We start from the raw sequence: 14023 nt of genomic DNA, 5'->3' as shown, positions 1-14023 counted from the left end.
GGGGGGGGGAGTGGGAGATTAAAAAAAAAAAAAATGCTCTTCTCTCAGCAGTTAAAAAAGGGATAATTGGAGCAAGTAGCAGGCAGCAGCTCCACCATTTAGCATACAGCATACCCAGGAAATCTCACTTGGTAATCAGGAGGAGAGGAGGAAAAGGAGCAATCAGACCCCTATTCAGTCTTGGTTTAGCTACAGCCCCTGCTGGCTGACTGGGCTGGTCCTATCTCAAGTCTGAATTTGAAGTGGGGAATCAAGTCTGGGAAGCCCAGGCCTTCCTTTGTGTGTGTTTTAAGGCCTTGCTGAGTATTACCTACTTTGTACCACAAAAAATAAATAAATAAAATAAATAAATAAATAAAATAAATAAATAAATAAAAAACACTAGGAAGGGGTTATACTTTAGACTCCACACTATGATCACTCACCACTCTGTAGCAGCCTCCTCTCATTCCCACAGGCATTTAGAGTTAACACAGACTGGAAATGATGTCATGTTACAATTGCGGCAGAGTGTGCACTGGGGAAGTTATACAAGGGTTCAGGACAGGAGGATCCAGCAGGGGTAATGGCTGGTACCTTAACCACACCATCTGATGACTCTGGACCTTGGTATATGCTTGGAGTAAGCAGTCTCCATTCAGTACATGCTATTCCATCCTAGTTCTGGTTTTGAGAGATGGAGAAAGAGTGACAAAATTCTCAGTAGAAAGAAAAGTCATCGAAGTTCACTTTTGGGGGAAGAGTATGAGGGTTGCACAATGGTGTTAAGCCACCAACCAAGCCAACCCAAGTAGGATGTCAGTCTCAGACAGCCAGAGGGATGGGGGTACCACAAGTGGGTGTCGCACAACAGTGTGCTTCAGTAAGGCTCTGGTCCCTATCTTTAACACCCACTACTAAATTCACCATAGGATCCCAACACCTGAAAACATAACAGCTGAGACTCAAGACAAGCAGCTTCTCATCTGGGCACCTGTCCAAGTTAGCAGGAAAAGATATCAACCAACGAACCAACTTTTTCTTTGCCAGTGAAATAGAACCTCATGCCTTTCCACTGAATTAACCTAAAACAGTAAACACACAGATGATATGTGGCAAAGGCAAGCATAAATCAAGACATTTGGGAGTAGAGATCAACCTGTGACATCATACCTTGGCCCCACCTGCCTGCAGTAGGTTGACTTCACGCTAAATGAAGTACTAGTTTCAGGAAAATGTATACACCTTGGCAGTGAATCAATTTTCAAAACCATAAGACTGTTGAGCAATTGAATATGTGCACATTTATAACTAAGAATGTTTTTAAAATAAAGATGTTTAAACTCATTTCAAGATAATGACAAGCTCTCCAAGATGCATGAGGGGACTGGTCTCCAGAAAGAGCTGGGGATACCTCTTCATTAGTCATACCACTTCCAGACTCCATAACAGGGCAGACTGAGCTAAACAAACAAAAATATAGGCAAAAATACTGGGCCATAGCCCAGTCATATTCTAAACCATAATTTGAAAATCATTCTGTGTATCTGCACATATGTCTTCCAAGACCATTCCTGAAGAGGGAGATAAAATGTACTTTGAACAAGTCTGGTGGGATACCAAAGCATTTACACACATAACACCTAGAAGTCTCAGACTCTTCTCCATCTATCATATGCCATAATATTCGATGTAGCTATTAATTAGGTTGGGAATCTTGGAACGAAGTTTTCCCAAGTAAGCTCCACAGAATTCAGTCTACAGCCAGAGTAATGATCTTTCACTAAACAAAAAAAATGTTAGTACTATCATCCATTAATTCTTGGATTAATTCTAGATCTAATTCTCCCACAGCAACTGCTTCCAGGGTTTTCTGGATCTTACCTTGAGAAAATACCTGACAGGGAATCAAAACAGCCCAAAACACATAAAGGAGATTAGCCCCTCTGTGCCTTCTTCCTGGGAGTAGCAAGAAGACACTTTGAAGCCATCAAGCCTAGAATCCAGACAGGCCAAGCCATCAGCAACATTACAGGAGTGCTAAAGGAGTGTAGAAGGCACCTCCAACAGACCCCAACCACGTCATCTGGAGTACAGGAGCCCTCCTAGCTTTTCCCTATCTTTAAACGCCTAAAACATGGGGAGGAGAGGGAGGGAGTTCTTCCACACCAGGTGCAGGCATTCATATAATCAGACAGCAAAGTCCAGCCTGCAAATTGGGACAATTAGGTGCTTGGTACAGAGGACCAACCACTGAGAATAAGGCCTCTGGTTTCAGTTCAGACATGTGCAATTTAAGACAGTGGAGGGCTTATGGGTCCACTCTCACTACCCACTTTACCACTTTATCTTTAAGAAAATGGGAAGGCATTTGTTTAGGCTGTTTATCTTGCTTTACGCCACTCTGCTTGACACTTAGCAGCTGCTATGATTTTCTTCTCCCTTAACATTTTACAGGTGTTTCCCACTTAGTCCCCCAAATTAACTGTGTGTGGAGGCCACGGATATTTTCTAATAGTCTGCGATGTGTATCTGTGATTGATTAGACATAAAAAGAATGATCAAGATCACCAGGCTCCAAGTTATCAACCTCCCTCATCAGCCACTCTCACCTCAACCTTTCCACTCCTCTGTCCCAAGCCAGCCAGGGGTTACTGTTATGACAGAGTTTATTTACTCTATTTATCCATCAGGAGAATAAATGAGTTATGCACTGTGTTTGCCTTCCACAGATGCTGATATCAATCCACAGTTAGACAAACCTTGTAGAAAGAACAATTATTAAAATATACATATTGCACTTAGCTATTTAAAAATCAACTGCATACAATCTGCTGTAAAGAAATTCCACTGAGAGACTAGAAAACACATAAGGGGGGGAGACAAATTGTATACATATACAGTATAGAGATTCTTCCCACAGAAAAGTGCTGATCCAAACCTGCCCAGAGGAAATGAGTTCTTTTTAAACACAAAAATGCAATCAGGGATAATCAGCAAGTTAACAACACATTTGCAAACACCCTGGTCCCTAGAAAGGAAGAATACCAGCTTTCAATGTAAGTTCTGAGAAAAGAACAGATCCTGTGGGCAAATGAGAAAACAAGTGATCATGTCAGAGTCTTCGGGCAGCACTTTCTCCAAAGCCAAGACACTTTGGAACAGCAGTCAACTCCAGAAGACACCTGCTTGGAAGAAGCGTCAATAACCACGTTCCCAGTGTGAGGACTGGGGTTACTTCTACCCCTGCTCCCCACCCCTTTTTCCAGTAGGTTTAATGGAGAAAACAAGTCAGAAAAGAACAACCTAAATGTCTGGCATCCCCTCTAATGCCCAATCAGGTAGAGGAGGTAGAGACCCAGGAACCACCCCTCAATAGCCTTACACAACCCACAAGGTCTCCAGCAAGACTTCTGATACATCCTAGCCTCCAAAATGCACCACCTGTGAAAATAATTGTTTTTATATTTTAAAAATATTTTTAAATATCTACTGAGAGCTAAAGTTCACATCAACCATGCTCAGCTTTAGGAGTTGAACTGTTCTGGGAACTTTTAAGGCAAACTTGTAGTCAGTCTTTTATTACAAATCCCAAGGTAGTGGAGCCTTACCTGAATGAAAAAATTCCGGAGTCAGTGAAGAGATACTCACTTGACCATGCCTACCTGTCCTCTCCCAACCCAGTTTGCTCTTAATTTTGCTTGCACACTGGAATCATGTGAGAGCTTTAAAAATACACAGATGCTTTGACCCTACCCCAAGAGATTCAGCTGTAAGTAACCTTGAGTTTAGCCTGGAAGATTTTTAACTCGCCCAGGTGATCCTCACCAGGTTGCCACCTCCACAAAGAAATCAGCATGGGACAGCAACTTAAAATACCTCTGGAAGAATTCTAGGGCAAAGAAAATGTAACTTCCTTGCCTCCTCATCATCTAACCTCCCAACGTACAAACCCATATGGTGAGTTGTCACAGACTTCGTCACTTCCTCGGTTCCACCTACCCAAGTCTAAGCCTTTAGTAAGTCCAGGAATTTGAATTTCAAGTATTTGTCAAATGAAAATCTAAGCCACTTCTCTCAGGTCTAAAGCCAAACAGAATTTAGCAAATAATATTGATCCAGCCTTTGCCCTCGGGCAGGAGTACCTCCTTTCTGCTCTCCAGGAAGCTGTAGTTGAAACTGGGAGGTTGTCCAGGTTAGGCCAAGTATCGCCAACTATCTTGGAGACTTGAGTGAATAAGGCTCCTGTCACTCTCTGGGCCTGCTTGTATGGTTCCCAATATTTACAAAAGAAAGAAGAGGGAACCATTATCTAAAGAATCACCTCATTTAGTAAATGCTCATTGTTAGAATACAGAGAGGAGAAGGACATAACCCAGAGGCCTCATCGACCCTCTAGACACTTCTGGGGCACTTCGGAGAAGAGGCACAGTGGAAGAACTAGGTTTACAGCAGGGCCCATCATGTACCCTGCAGTCCACCTTCATTTCTAGCACAGTTATTCCTTGAACTAGGGGTTATAAGGAGGAAGTGACAGAGTTTCCCATGCATCACTAAGGATATAAGTCCCAAGGGGTCAGGAGGGACAGAGATAGCCACTCTGCCAATTTCTGTGTTCTTGCTCTGCGATGACTCACTGCACTGTGCCCCAGTGGAAGGAGCCGAGCTGGGGCACAGACTCTGCAGTCTACTCCCTCTTGCCCTCTGAGTTGAGCACAGGGTCCAGGGTCAAGTAGCCAGGATTCTCTCTGCTGAGATCTAATATGATTTTCCATTGAGAGCAAGTGAAGGATTGCCACTGCCTCCTCAGGGAAAGGGGCCTAATTATCTAGCACACAGCTGAAGATGTACTTCAGTATGGAACTGGTTTCTATTAGGAGTCCCAGCCATCCCCCAGTTTAGTGTGGGGAAGGGAGGGTCTCTAACAAGAGAGCATTGGGGAAAGGGTCTTACCTTCTGAGCAGAGCTTGCCACTATAGCCAGTGGTGGAACAGTCACAGGTGGGGTGGCCATCCAGGAGAAAGCAGATCCCACCATTCTCACAAGGAAGCTCACCACAGGGTCCCTCAGCATCCACCTGGATGCCCTGGCTCCCCAGAAGCCGAGGCTCCGAGTTGCCATACTTGAGATCCAGGATTAATCCCTTGAAACCGGGCATGGCCTGTACTCCATCAAGGGTCAGGGCAGAAGGTCGAATGTCAGCAGGGACTCCACCAAGGAACAAGTCACTGACCACATCCATGTAGGGCCGCTGGGGCTGCAGCTCACCGGACTGTCCCTCACCATCAAGAACCAGCACTGTGCGCAGGTGATCACGTCTCACCATGAGGAAGTGCCAGCTGCTGTCGTTCACCTGTTTGTTGGACAACACAGCAGTCTCAGCGCAGTCCATGCTGAAGCGGAGCTGAACTCGGCCATCCACCAGAGAGAGGCAGAGGAAGTCACAGACGCCACCATCATCCAGGTAGAGCAGCAGCCCAGTGGAGACATTGGTCTTGAACTGGAAACTCAGCTCACTGCGCGTGCTGGCGTCCCAACGGAGGTAGCGGGCCCACTGGTTAGGGAGGCCCATGAACTCAAGGCCCAAGCAGAGCCCCAGCAGAGACCCCAGCAGGACGCTCGCCTTCAGGGTGAAGAAAACCGAGTGGAAAGTGAAGCTCATCGTGGCTGCTGGGACAGGGCCCAGAGAAACAGGCAGATCAGGGAATAGCCCTTAGGCAGAAGAAGACAGGACAGAAGTGGGGGCACAGAGAGCACACAAGGGAAAGGAGATACACACACAAATATCAAGATGGTGAGGAAGGAGGAAAGCAAATAAGACAGGTTCAGATGGGCCCACGGGCAAGAGATGCAATAGGGAGGCAGCGGCAACAGAAGAGGAGGGCAATCAGGTGGGGAAATTGAGGACTGGAGTGAAGAGGACTGTGTCCTTCTCCAAGAAAAGATCTCAGCTATCCATGTGGATCCGGAGGCCTTGATTCAAGGAGGATAAAGTGCACAAAGGCGGGAGGAAGCTTTCAGCAATGCACTCCTCCCAACAGACCCCCACACACCCCAGCCAGGAAGGCCGGGGAGAGGGCTGGGGCTGGGGGTGCCGTGATGAAGGCAGAGCTAACAGTAAGGTGAGCCAGGTGAAAGGTAGAAACAGGCAAAGGACCAGTCCTGCAGGTCTACCTCCTAGCAGCAGTGGGCCACAGGGAGGGAGGTGATGAGGAGCTGAGTGCTCAGGCAGAGCAGTGTCCAGGGCAGAGCGGAAGCAGGCTCAGGCTTCATGGTGCCGGTCAGAGGCAGTCTTGCCTACAACCTGCCACCCGAGACTCCAGAGGAAACACCTGTGAGGAGAAAAGAACAGAAGGAGAAGATTAGGGTCACATGTTAGGAAAACACTGCATCCTATTTCACCAGTACTGATAGAGGGCTGACTTCTCCAGCTTCGAGCTAGGCTATTCTTGTGATGCCTCGAGCACTCTTCCCAGAGTGTTTCAAACAGGAAGAAGGGTCTGGGTTCTTCCAGAGCCACTGTGGGACCCTGAGCCCATTTCCTAAGATGTTTTGCATAGGCAAAAACAGAGCGAAATCCCCAATGCTGTGTCAGCACATTTTTATAATATATTCATGCCACAGGATCACACAGCCAAAATTTTTGTTTAAGATAACCACTAACATTTTACAGACTTAAATAACCCACACATAATTTTTACTTATTTATCTATTAAAAGGCTTTTTTTTTTTTCTTTAGGTTTTTCTTTTTCATGTTGACAACCTGCTGCTTGGGTGTAAGAGGCCTAAAATAGATTCTTACCCTTAAATTTTTTTAAGAAATATTTATAACAATCAGTGAAAATAAGTTAGAAGGTGAGTAATAAGCAAAACAACTCTCACTTCTTACTAAATAATGGGGAAAAGGTCTTACAGAAAAATATGTGCTTTAGGATTTAAAAATAAAAAATTTAAATTTTAATCTTAATTCCTGTATGTGGAACTATGAGAAAAAATTTTAACCTGTTTGAGCTTCTGTTTTCTCATTTGCAGAATAAATCATAGCCACTTTCCAAGATTGAGGTAAGGATTAAATGAATCAAGAAAAGAACCTAGTTTGGGTTTTATATATAGTAGGTGATCAATAAACACTAAGTTTTTCTTTCTGGCTTATTTCTGAAATGAGAAGGGATGGGAGGAGGGGCGTTAGTAAGTGTCTGTGTATGTGTGAGTGTGTGTATTTCTAAGAAGTGAGGGAATATAAAAAAATACAAATACTGTGTACTCCCTCCTTATCCATGGTTTCTCTTTCTGTGGTTTCAGTTACCCACAATCAACCATGGTCTAGAAAACTGTCATGGATCTGGACTGGCCCCATAGCACAGCTATTAAGACCTGTGCATAGGGAACCAGATCTCACATGAGCAACTGTGGTTTGAGTCCCAGCCCTGCCGGCTTGAAAAACATTCTGAGCATTGTGTGTGTGCCCAGGATCTTGATGGGATGAAGAAATGAAGGAAAAAGGGTTACAACATGACCACACCCCACTAGGTAGTTTGTTCTCTCTCTTCCTCTCTCTTGCATGTGCATAAGCACATACACCCTGTAACAATAAAAAAAGGAGATAAATTTTTCATAGGTCTTCATGGCTCAATGACCCAGCATCACCCAAAGCAGTTGATCCTCCTTCTGAAATAGCATCAGAAGGACAATAATAGTAGCCTAATACGGTGTCAATACCTCTGTCACTCACCTCACTTCCTCCTCATTCTAGGCATTTTATCATTTCACATCATCATGAGAAGAAAGGTACAAGATATTTCGAGAGAGAGACAAAGAGAAAGGGAGACCACACTCACGCAACTTTTATTATAGTAAATTATTTTAATTCTATCTTCTGGTTGTTAACCTCTTACTGTTCCCAACATATAAATTAAACTTCATCATAAGTAGCTTTGTCATACATACTTATGATAAATGTATTCCTAAGTTTTCCTAAATTTAGGAAAAAACCTAGTGTGTGTGTGTGTGTGTGTGTGTGTGTGTGTATACAGTTTAGTACTGTTCATGGTTTCAGGCATCCACTGGGAGCCTTGGAATGTATCCTCTGCAGATATAAGAGGGATGACTGTTTTGTCTTTTTTAATTTTTTATTATCATCATAATCTTGTTTATAATACACTGGATTGCATATAACTTTACAGTGTATTACATTGCTTTTTCAAAAGGGAATGCCCTGCATGTCAGTGGGATGACTGTGTTTTTAAAAATTATAAAAGCTCTAAACTGGGACCAGCCTGTGGCCTGATTGTTAAGGCAGCTGAATCCCCCATGGCTGATCATGTGGTTTGAGTCCCAGACCAGGTAGCTTGAGAAAACACACCAGCATGTGTGCATGCCCAAAATACCAAAAGGAGGAAGAAATGGAGGAGAAAGGATTGCAGCATGACCATACCATAGGGTGCCTTCTCTCTTTCTCTCTCTCACCCTCTCTCTCTTTCTCTTCAGCATGTGCATATGCCTTCTGGCAAAAAAAAAAAAAAAAAAAAAAAAAAACTGTGTAAACTGAATAACAATTGAATAGTTATGAAATGCCACAGACCTGGAATATACATATTACATATGTGTTTTATAATGGTTAGAAATGCACCATCATCCCATCAAGATAGTGATCTGGTTTCTGAGGACAGACTGTGGCCCATAAGGTGGAGAGTTCTCTGTTCAGACACAAGAGTGAGTGTCATTTCCAAGAGCTGTGCAAGTGGCTGCTTATTCCTCCACATATCTGATCATGTTTCATGGTCTCTATCAGAACATTTTCATTCACTATTTTTATGATGACCACATCAGAAAAGCTACTTACTATCCTTGCTTTAAAGCAAAAGATACTCTCTCTTAACCAGGAACAAACACTCATTCCCAGTAAACCCAACCAGTAAGAAGCTGGTTAAATCTATCATTAAGGAATCCTTTGTTATATAAAAAGTCTTTTGCAAGCAGTGTGTCCTAACTTGTGGCATGGGTACAAGTGATGCATGGGATGCTTGGCTGAAAATGGATGAAGGACTGTGCTGGTGCCAGCTCTCACACGCTTGTGATAGTCAACTGCCAAAAGTTCAGGAATTTCTGAGCTGGTTGATATCACTTTGGTATCATGAAATCAACTACATTAGAAGTGTTTATACCATAGAAATAGACAAATACTACACACTAGAGTATTTGAGAAGGTGGGGTATAAGAAAAGACTGGAAAGAGGCTGATAGAATTAGCAGTGTAAATACCTGAGAAGAGTATTTGCCCAAAGGACAAAGAAGCATATGCTTAGGATCTGGGGAAATCCATGAATTAAGAATTCTATTACCCAAGAACATCCATCCAGGAGAGATGATCATAGGAGTTTATCTAGCCTGCTTCAGAATGGCCTCTCTATACTGCCTGACTGAGAATTTCTCTTCAGACTCACCCTTCCACTCCAGTCAGACCATATTGCCATTGGAGATACCAATATTCTCCTGCCCTAAGTTGTGGGGAACTAAAAGGCTGAATGAGGAAAACCAAGCTTGCTTTCCCATAGGCAATAGATAAAAATCTCATTTCAGAAGTGGTAACATTAGAATTGAGTTTATTGGGACCAACAGTTAGTGTAATGGCTATGTCACTGGGCTCCCATGTAGTCTACCGCGGTTTGAGTCCCGGACCCGGTGGCTTAAACTCATGCCAGGCAAGTGTGCATGCATGCCCAAGATCCCAAGAAGAGAATGGAGGAGAAGGGACTATGGTGTGGCAATCCCCCCTGGGGGGGGTGATTTCTCACTTCCTGTCTCTCTGTCTCTCTCTGTATTTCTGGCAAGTACACATGCCCTATAGCAAAACCTCTCCAAAAAAAAAGAAAGAAAAAAAAGAATTGAGTTTATTCATACTTGGCAACCTATTATCTACCCACATTTTCTCCAAAAGCCTTTCTACTCCTTTGTTGGATTGTAGACATTTTCATAGCCTCTGAGAAATTGCTAAAATGGACAAAATCTAGAGATGACTTTATACTAAAAACCACAGCCCAGCCCAGCCACTGGGGCACAATAGTACAAGTGTCCAGGAAGGTTGGAGGCCATATGGCCAACTGTGGGTTCCATTCCCTGATCAGCCTATAGAACATGAGAAGGCACCCAGAATCATGATGAGTGGGTGAGCTGGGGAAAGGGTCAAGAGTGCTGGTCAAAGGGCTGGATCCTGTTGAGGATGTTTCTCTCTCTGTCTCTCTCATGAACATGTACACATGCACTATCATTAAATAAATAAATATCAGAGACCTCCAGCTAGCTTCCCTCATATTTATCCTTTGGCCTCCTTTAACCCACATGTGGAGCATGTCAGGCTCAAGAAATGGGAATGTGAGAGGCAGGGAACCCTCTTCACCTGGTGAGACGACTGCCACCCTCTCTGGAGTCATAGGAGAGCATGGGCAGCCACAGAATAGGTGGTTGGCTCTGGTTTCTACACAGAGGGCCCAGGCTAGTGTAGAGGCTCAAAACACGTATCCGTTGTGTGGGAATAAGCAGGAGAAAGAAAGTGAGTGACATTATCTAATTGCCAGCTAATTTGCATAATTATCGAATGGCACACTTTTTATGTGGGGTTTACATCTTTGCAAATGTCTCAGAATCCGGCTGCTCAGGAGGTAGGGGGCCTCGCACGACTCTGACATGTGGGTATTTGCCACATAGCTAGATCAGAAGAGCAGGCTGCCATTTGCCTTCCCTCCACCCCTTTTACCAACTCCTTTCCTCTCTATTTTAACTGCCCCAGGGTTTTAGCTGAGCTTGATACAGACTCAAGAGAAAGTCGACTGTGCCTAGAAGCAGGACTCATGTGGGAAGGCATGAGGTTGACTGTCCTGTGCCCAGCCCTGCTGGCATGCCACAGGCCCTGAGTTAAGCTTGCTAGTTTTTCCTCTAGAATTTTTCATTAGCTTCCCTCTTAAGCTGCTCACCAAGACTGAGAAATCCCCCTAATGGATCTTGTTGGCTTTTTTCCCCTTCTCCACCTTGATTCACTGCACTTCTCACCCCACTTTATAGGTAAATGACTTTTACCATCAGTTTCAGTCTATGTCATTCAATGAGGTTTATTCCAATCCCAGTTTATGTGATTCATTTTAGCCACCAGGGCATCCCAAGCTCCTGGCCACAGTGATCAGTTCAGGGATGAGCCTGTCACACAAACTGAGTTAAAGTTGATGAGTGACTTTTACTGAAATTACTGGCAGAAGAATCCTCTTTCTTCTTACCATATCATAAAACGATTAAAATCCAAACTTGGCAACAAATAACATTATTACTACTGAAGATGACCTTGTTTAAAAATGAAGATGACAACAACAAAGAAAGTAGAACTAAGATATAGATAAAAACAGATTTCTAGTGATGTTCCAACACCTAAATCCAGTCAGACCTGAAGCCCAAAGAATTCTGAAACATCCATTACATGAACCAAAAAGTAAGTTTCAAATGAGTTATGACCAAGAGTCCTAACTAATACATTCCTAATATTGAACTATCAAAAACTTGCTACTAATAAATCAACAATGCTTCCAACTCATATGACCACCCATACCAGGAAGAACTCCCTGTAACATAAGACTCAGGTCCTACCCATCCTCACCATCAATGCTCCATGCCCCCCACCTGCCCAAGTTCTTGGGCAGAGGTCCTGGATGTGGGCATGCCTCTTCCCTGTCTAGGTGCACTGGAAGTAGACGGAGGCTTGTTCTCACACAACAGCCTCAGAAATGTGCTCCCTCAACTAAACTATGCCCCTCCTGACACCATACCATTAGAACAGCTTCACACACTCAGTGAACTAAAGACATAGATCCTCTCTGAGACCTGAAAACAGTTCAAGGTAGTGATGAAGAATATGGACTTTGGAGTCAAGTACAGCTGGATTTAAACTCAGACTCTTGTTACTGTAGCTAATTAACCTTGGGCAACCCTCTTGAGTCTTTGTTCATTAAAAACAAAACAAAAACAAAAAGATAGGAATGATAATACCTATCCCATAGGGTGGTTTTGAACTTTATTAAATTTTAAAATGTATGGCAGTACAACTACTTTGGGAAAATTGTGTTGGCAATATCCACTAAAGCTAAACATTTTTTTTTCTTTTTAGAGAAATTTTTTGCTATAGGGTGTGTGTACTAGCCAGAGAGATAGAGAAAAAGTGAGAAATCACCCCTGAAAGGGGAATTGCCAAGCTAATCTTCCATTCTCCTCCTGGGATTTTGGACATGTACACACACACACACAGTGTGAATTTTGAGAAATAGGGTCCAGGACTTGAACCGCAGTTGACCATGTGGGATTCCAGTGCCTTAACCACTACACCACCTGCTGGCCTCTAACACTGAACATTTTTATCCCATGACTTCAGTGTTCCCTTCCTGAATCTAAATCAGCCAAAGTGCTTATGTATGTCCAACCAAAGACATACATGAAACTGTTTATAGAAACCCTATTGATAACAACCCAAACCTAGAAAAATCACCAAATATCCATTGGCAATAGAATGGATAAATATGTTATAGCTTACTGATGCAAAATACCATACAGCTTTGAGAATGACTGGTCTTCATCTCCAGACAGAAACATGGATGACTTCACAAACATAACACTGAGCAAAATAAGACACAGAAGGATACATATTGTGTGTGTTCCACTTATGTGAAGCACACAAAGAGGCCAAAGTATTCTGAGCTGTTAAATGTCAGAATCATGGTTAATGACTGGAAGAGAGTGAAGAGGGTAAAGGAATTCCACTTCTCCCTCTGTTGCAGTGTGCTCAGATTGTGAAAGTGCGTGGAATGGATTGAACACTTACGATATAGAGTTTTTCTATATGTACACTGTATTTCAATAAAACCCACTTAATATATTTCCTGGCATATAATACATGTTAACTTATTTTTATGATGTCATCTGAAAAAGAGTTTTCAAGAAAATTATTGCTGTTTTTTATATGTAAGCTGGAAACCCCTAGTTATATTCCAAGTCAAAAGTAACCTCTCATCTAGAAAAACAAGGACAAATATGTACTGGTCCTTCTCTCATCCTAATCTACTCCATCCACGATTTCTCTCTTTCACAATTTGTTATGTCTAAAAACATCCACTGCCTCCCATATTTTCTTCTCCCCCTGAAATCTTCTTCCCCTGAAATCTTTTAAACTCAGCTGCCATATTAACCCTGCCATAGGTATGCCAGGCCCACTGTAGTCTATCAAATGGTCAGATAAAACAAAAGGTATTTGTTTCTACTGGATAGAAAAAGGAGGACCAAGATGGGGAGAGACAAGACATGCCATAACATGATTTCATTTCACTTAAAAATAAACTTTTCATAAGAACTAAGTGGTCAAGTTAGGCTAACCTGAAATTCCTTTTCTGTCAAGAATACTAATCTATTTTACTAGAAATATACAGGAGTTAACATATGGATTTCAGACAAACTTTAGGAAAAGCTTCTCATGATCCGAAGACCATAAGGTGAATAGAACCAAGAAGATTTGTTGTTGGCTACGGATCATCATGCAGGGGTGTGGACCCATTGAGAAGCAGATTTGGGTAGAAGGTCAGACCCTTTCCCAGTCTTCATTTTCATCAAGAGCTTGGAATGAAAACAGAAAGGGTGCATTGGTCATAGTCACAGAGGAACTGACAGAGAGTTTGTAAGAATGCCTTTAGGAATCCCAAGAGTTCAGGGTAAATGTAAATAATAGTCTATGTCTAAAAGGACAAAATTTGACAGAGTTAAGTGAAAAGTTATACAATGTAATCCTTCAATAAAAACCAACTTTAGAGACCAGCAGGTGCTGTGAAGGTTGAGACACTGGATCTCATATACCAGGCAGGCTGCATGGTTTAAGTTCCGGACCTAGCAGTTTGAGAATCACACCAGACTCATGGCATGCATTCCCCAAATCCTGAGAGTAGAATGGAAGAGAAGGGATTGCAGCATGGCCACCCCTCTGGGGGAGATTTCTCTCTCTCTCTCTCTCTCTCTCTCTCTCT

At 43.0% G+C, this 14023-nt stretch overlaps 1 protein-coding gene across 10 annotated transcripts in view; it reads right to left on the bottom strand.

Annotated features, from left to right (window-relative positions):
* Nucleotides 1-14023, bottom strand: part of NRXN3 (neurexin 3) — a 1829483-nt gene that overhangs the window by 1745321 nt on the left and 70139 nt on the right. For all 10 annotated transcript variants that reach the window (XM_027775177.1, XM_006157103.3, XM_006157094.3 and 7 more), the window contains exon 2: nt 4933-6311. In XM_027775177.1, the coding sequence (XP_027630978.1) occupies nt 4933-5641 (709 nt within the window). In that variant the 5' untranslated portion in view covers nt 5642-6311. The remainder of the gene's footprint in view (nt 1-4932; nt 6312-14023) is intronic.

Source organism: Tupaia chinensis, unplaced genomic scaffold (assembly GCF_000334495.1).
Source record: "Tupaia chinensis unplaced genomic scaffold, TupChi_1.0 Scaffold000528_1, whole genome shotgun sequence".
In the NCBI taxonomy this organism is placed as follows: Eukaryota; Metazoa; Chordata; class Mammalia; order Scandentia; family Tupaiidae; genus Tupaia; species Tupaia belangeri.
The sequence above is the reverse complement of the archived record's forward strand: the minus strand, read 5'-3'. Positions and strand labels throughout refer to the sequence as shown.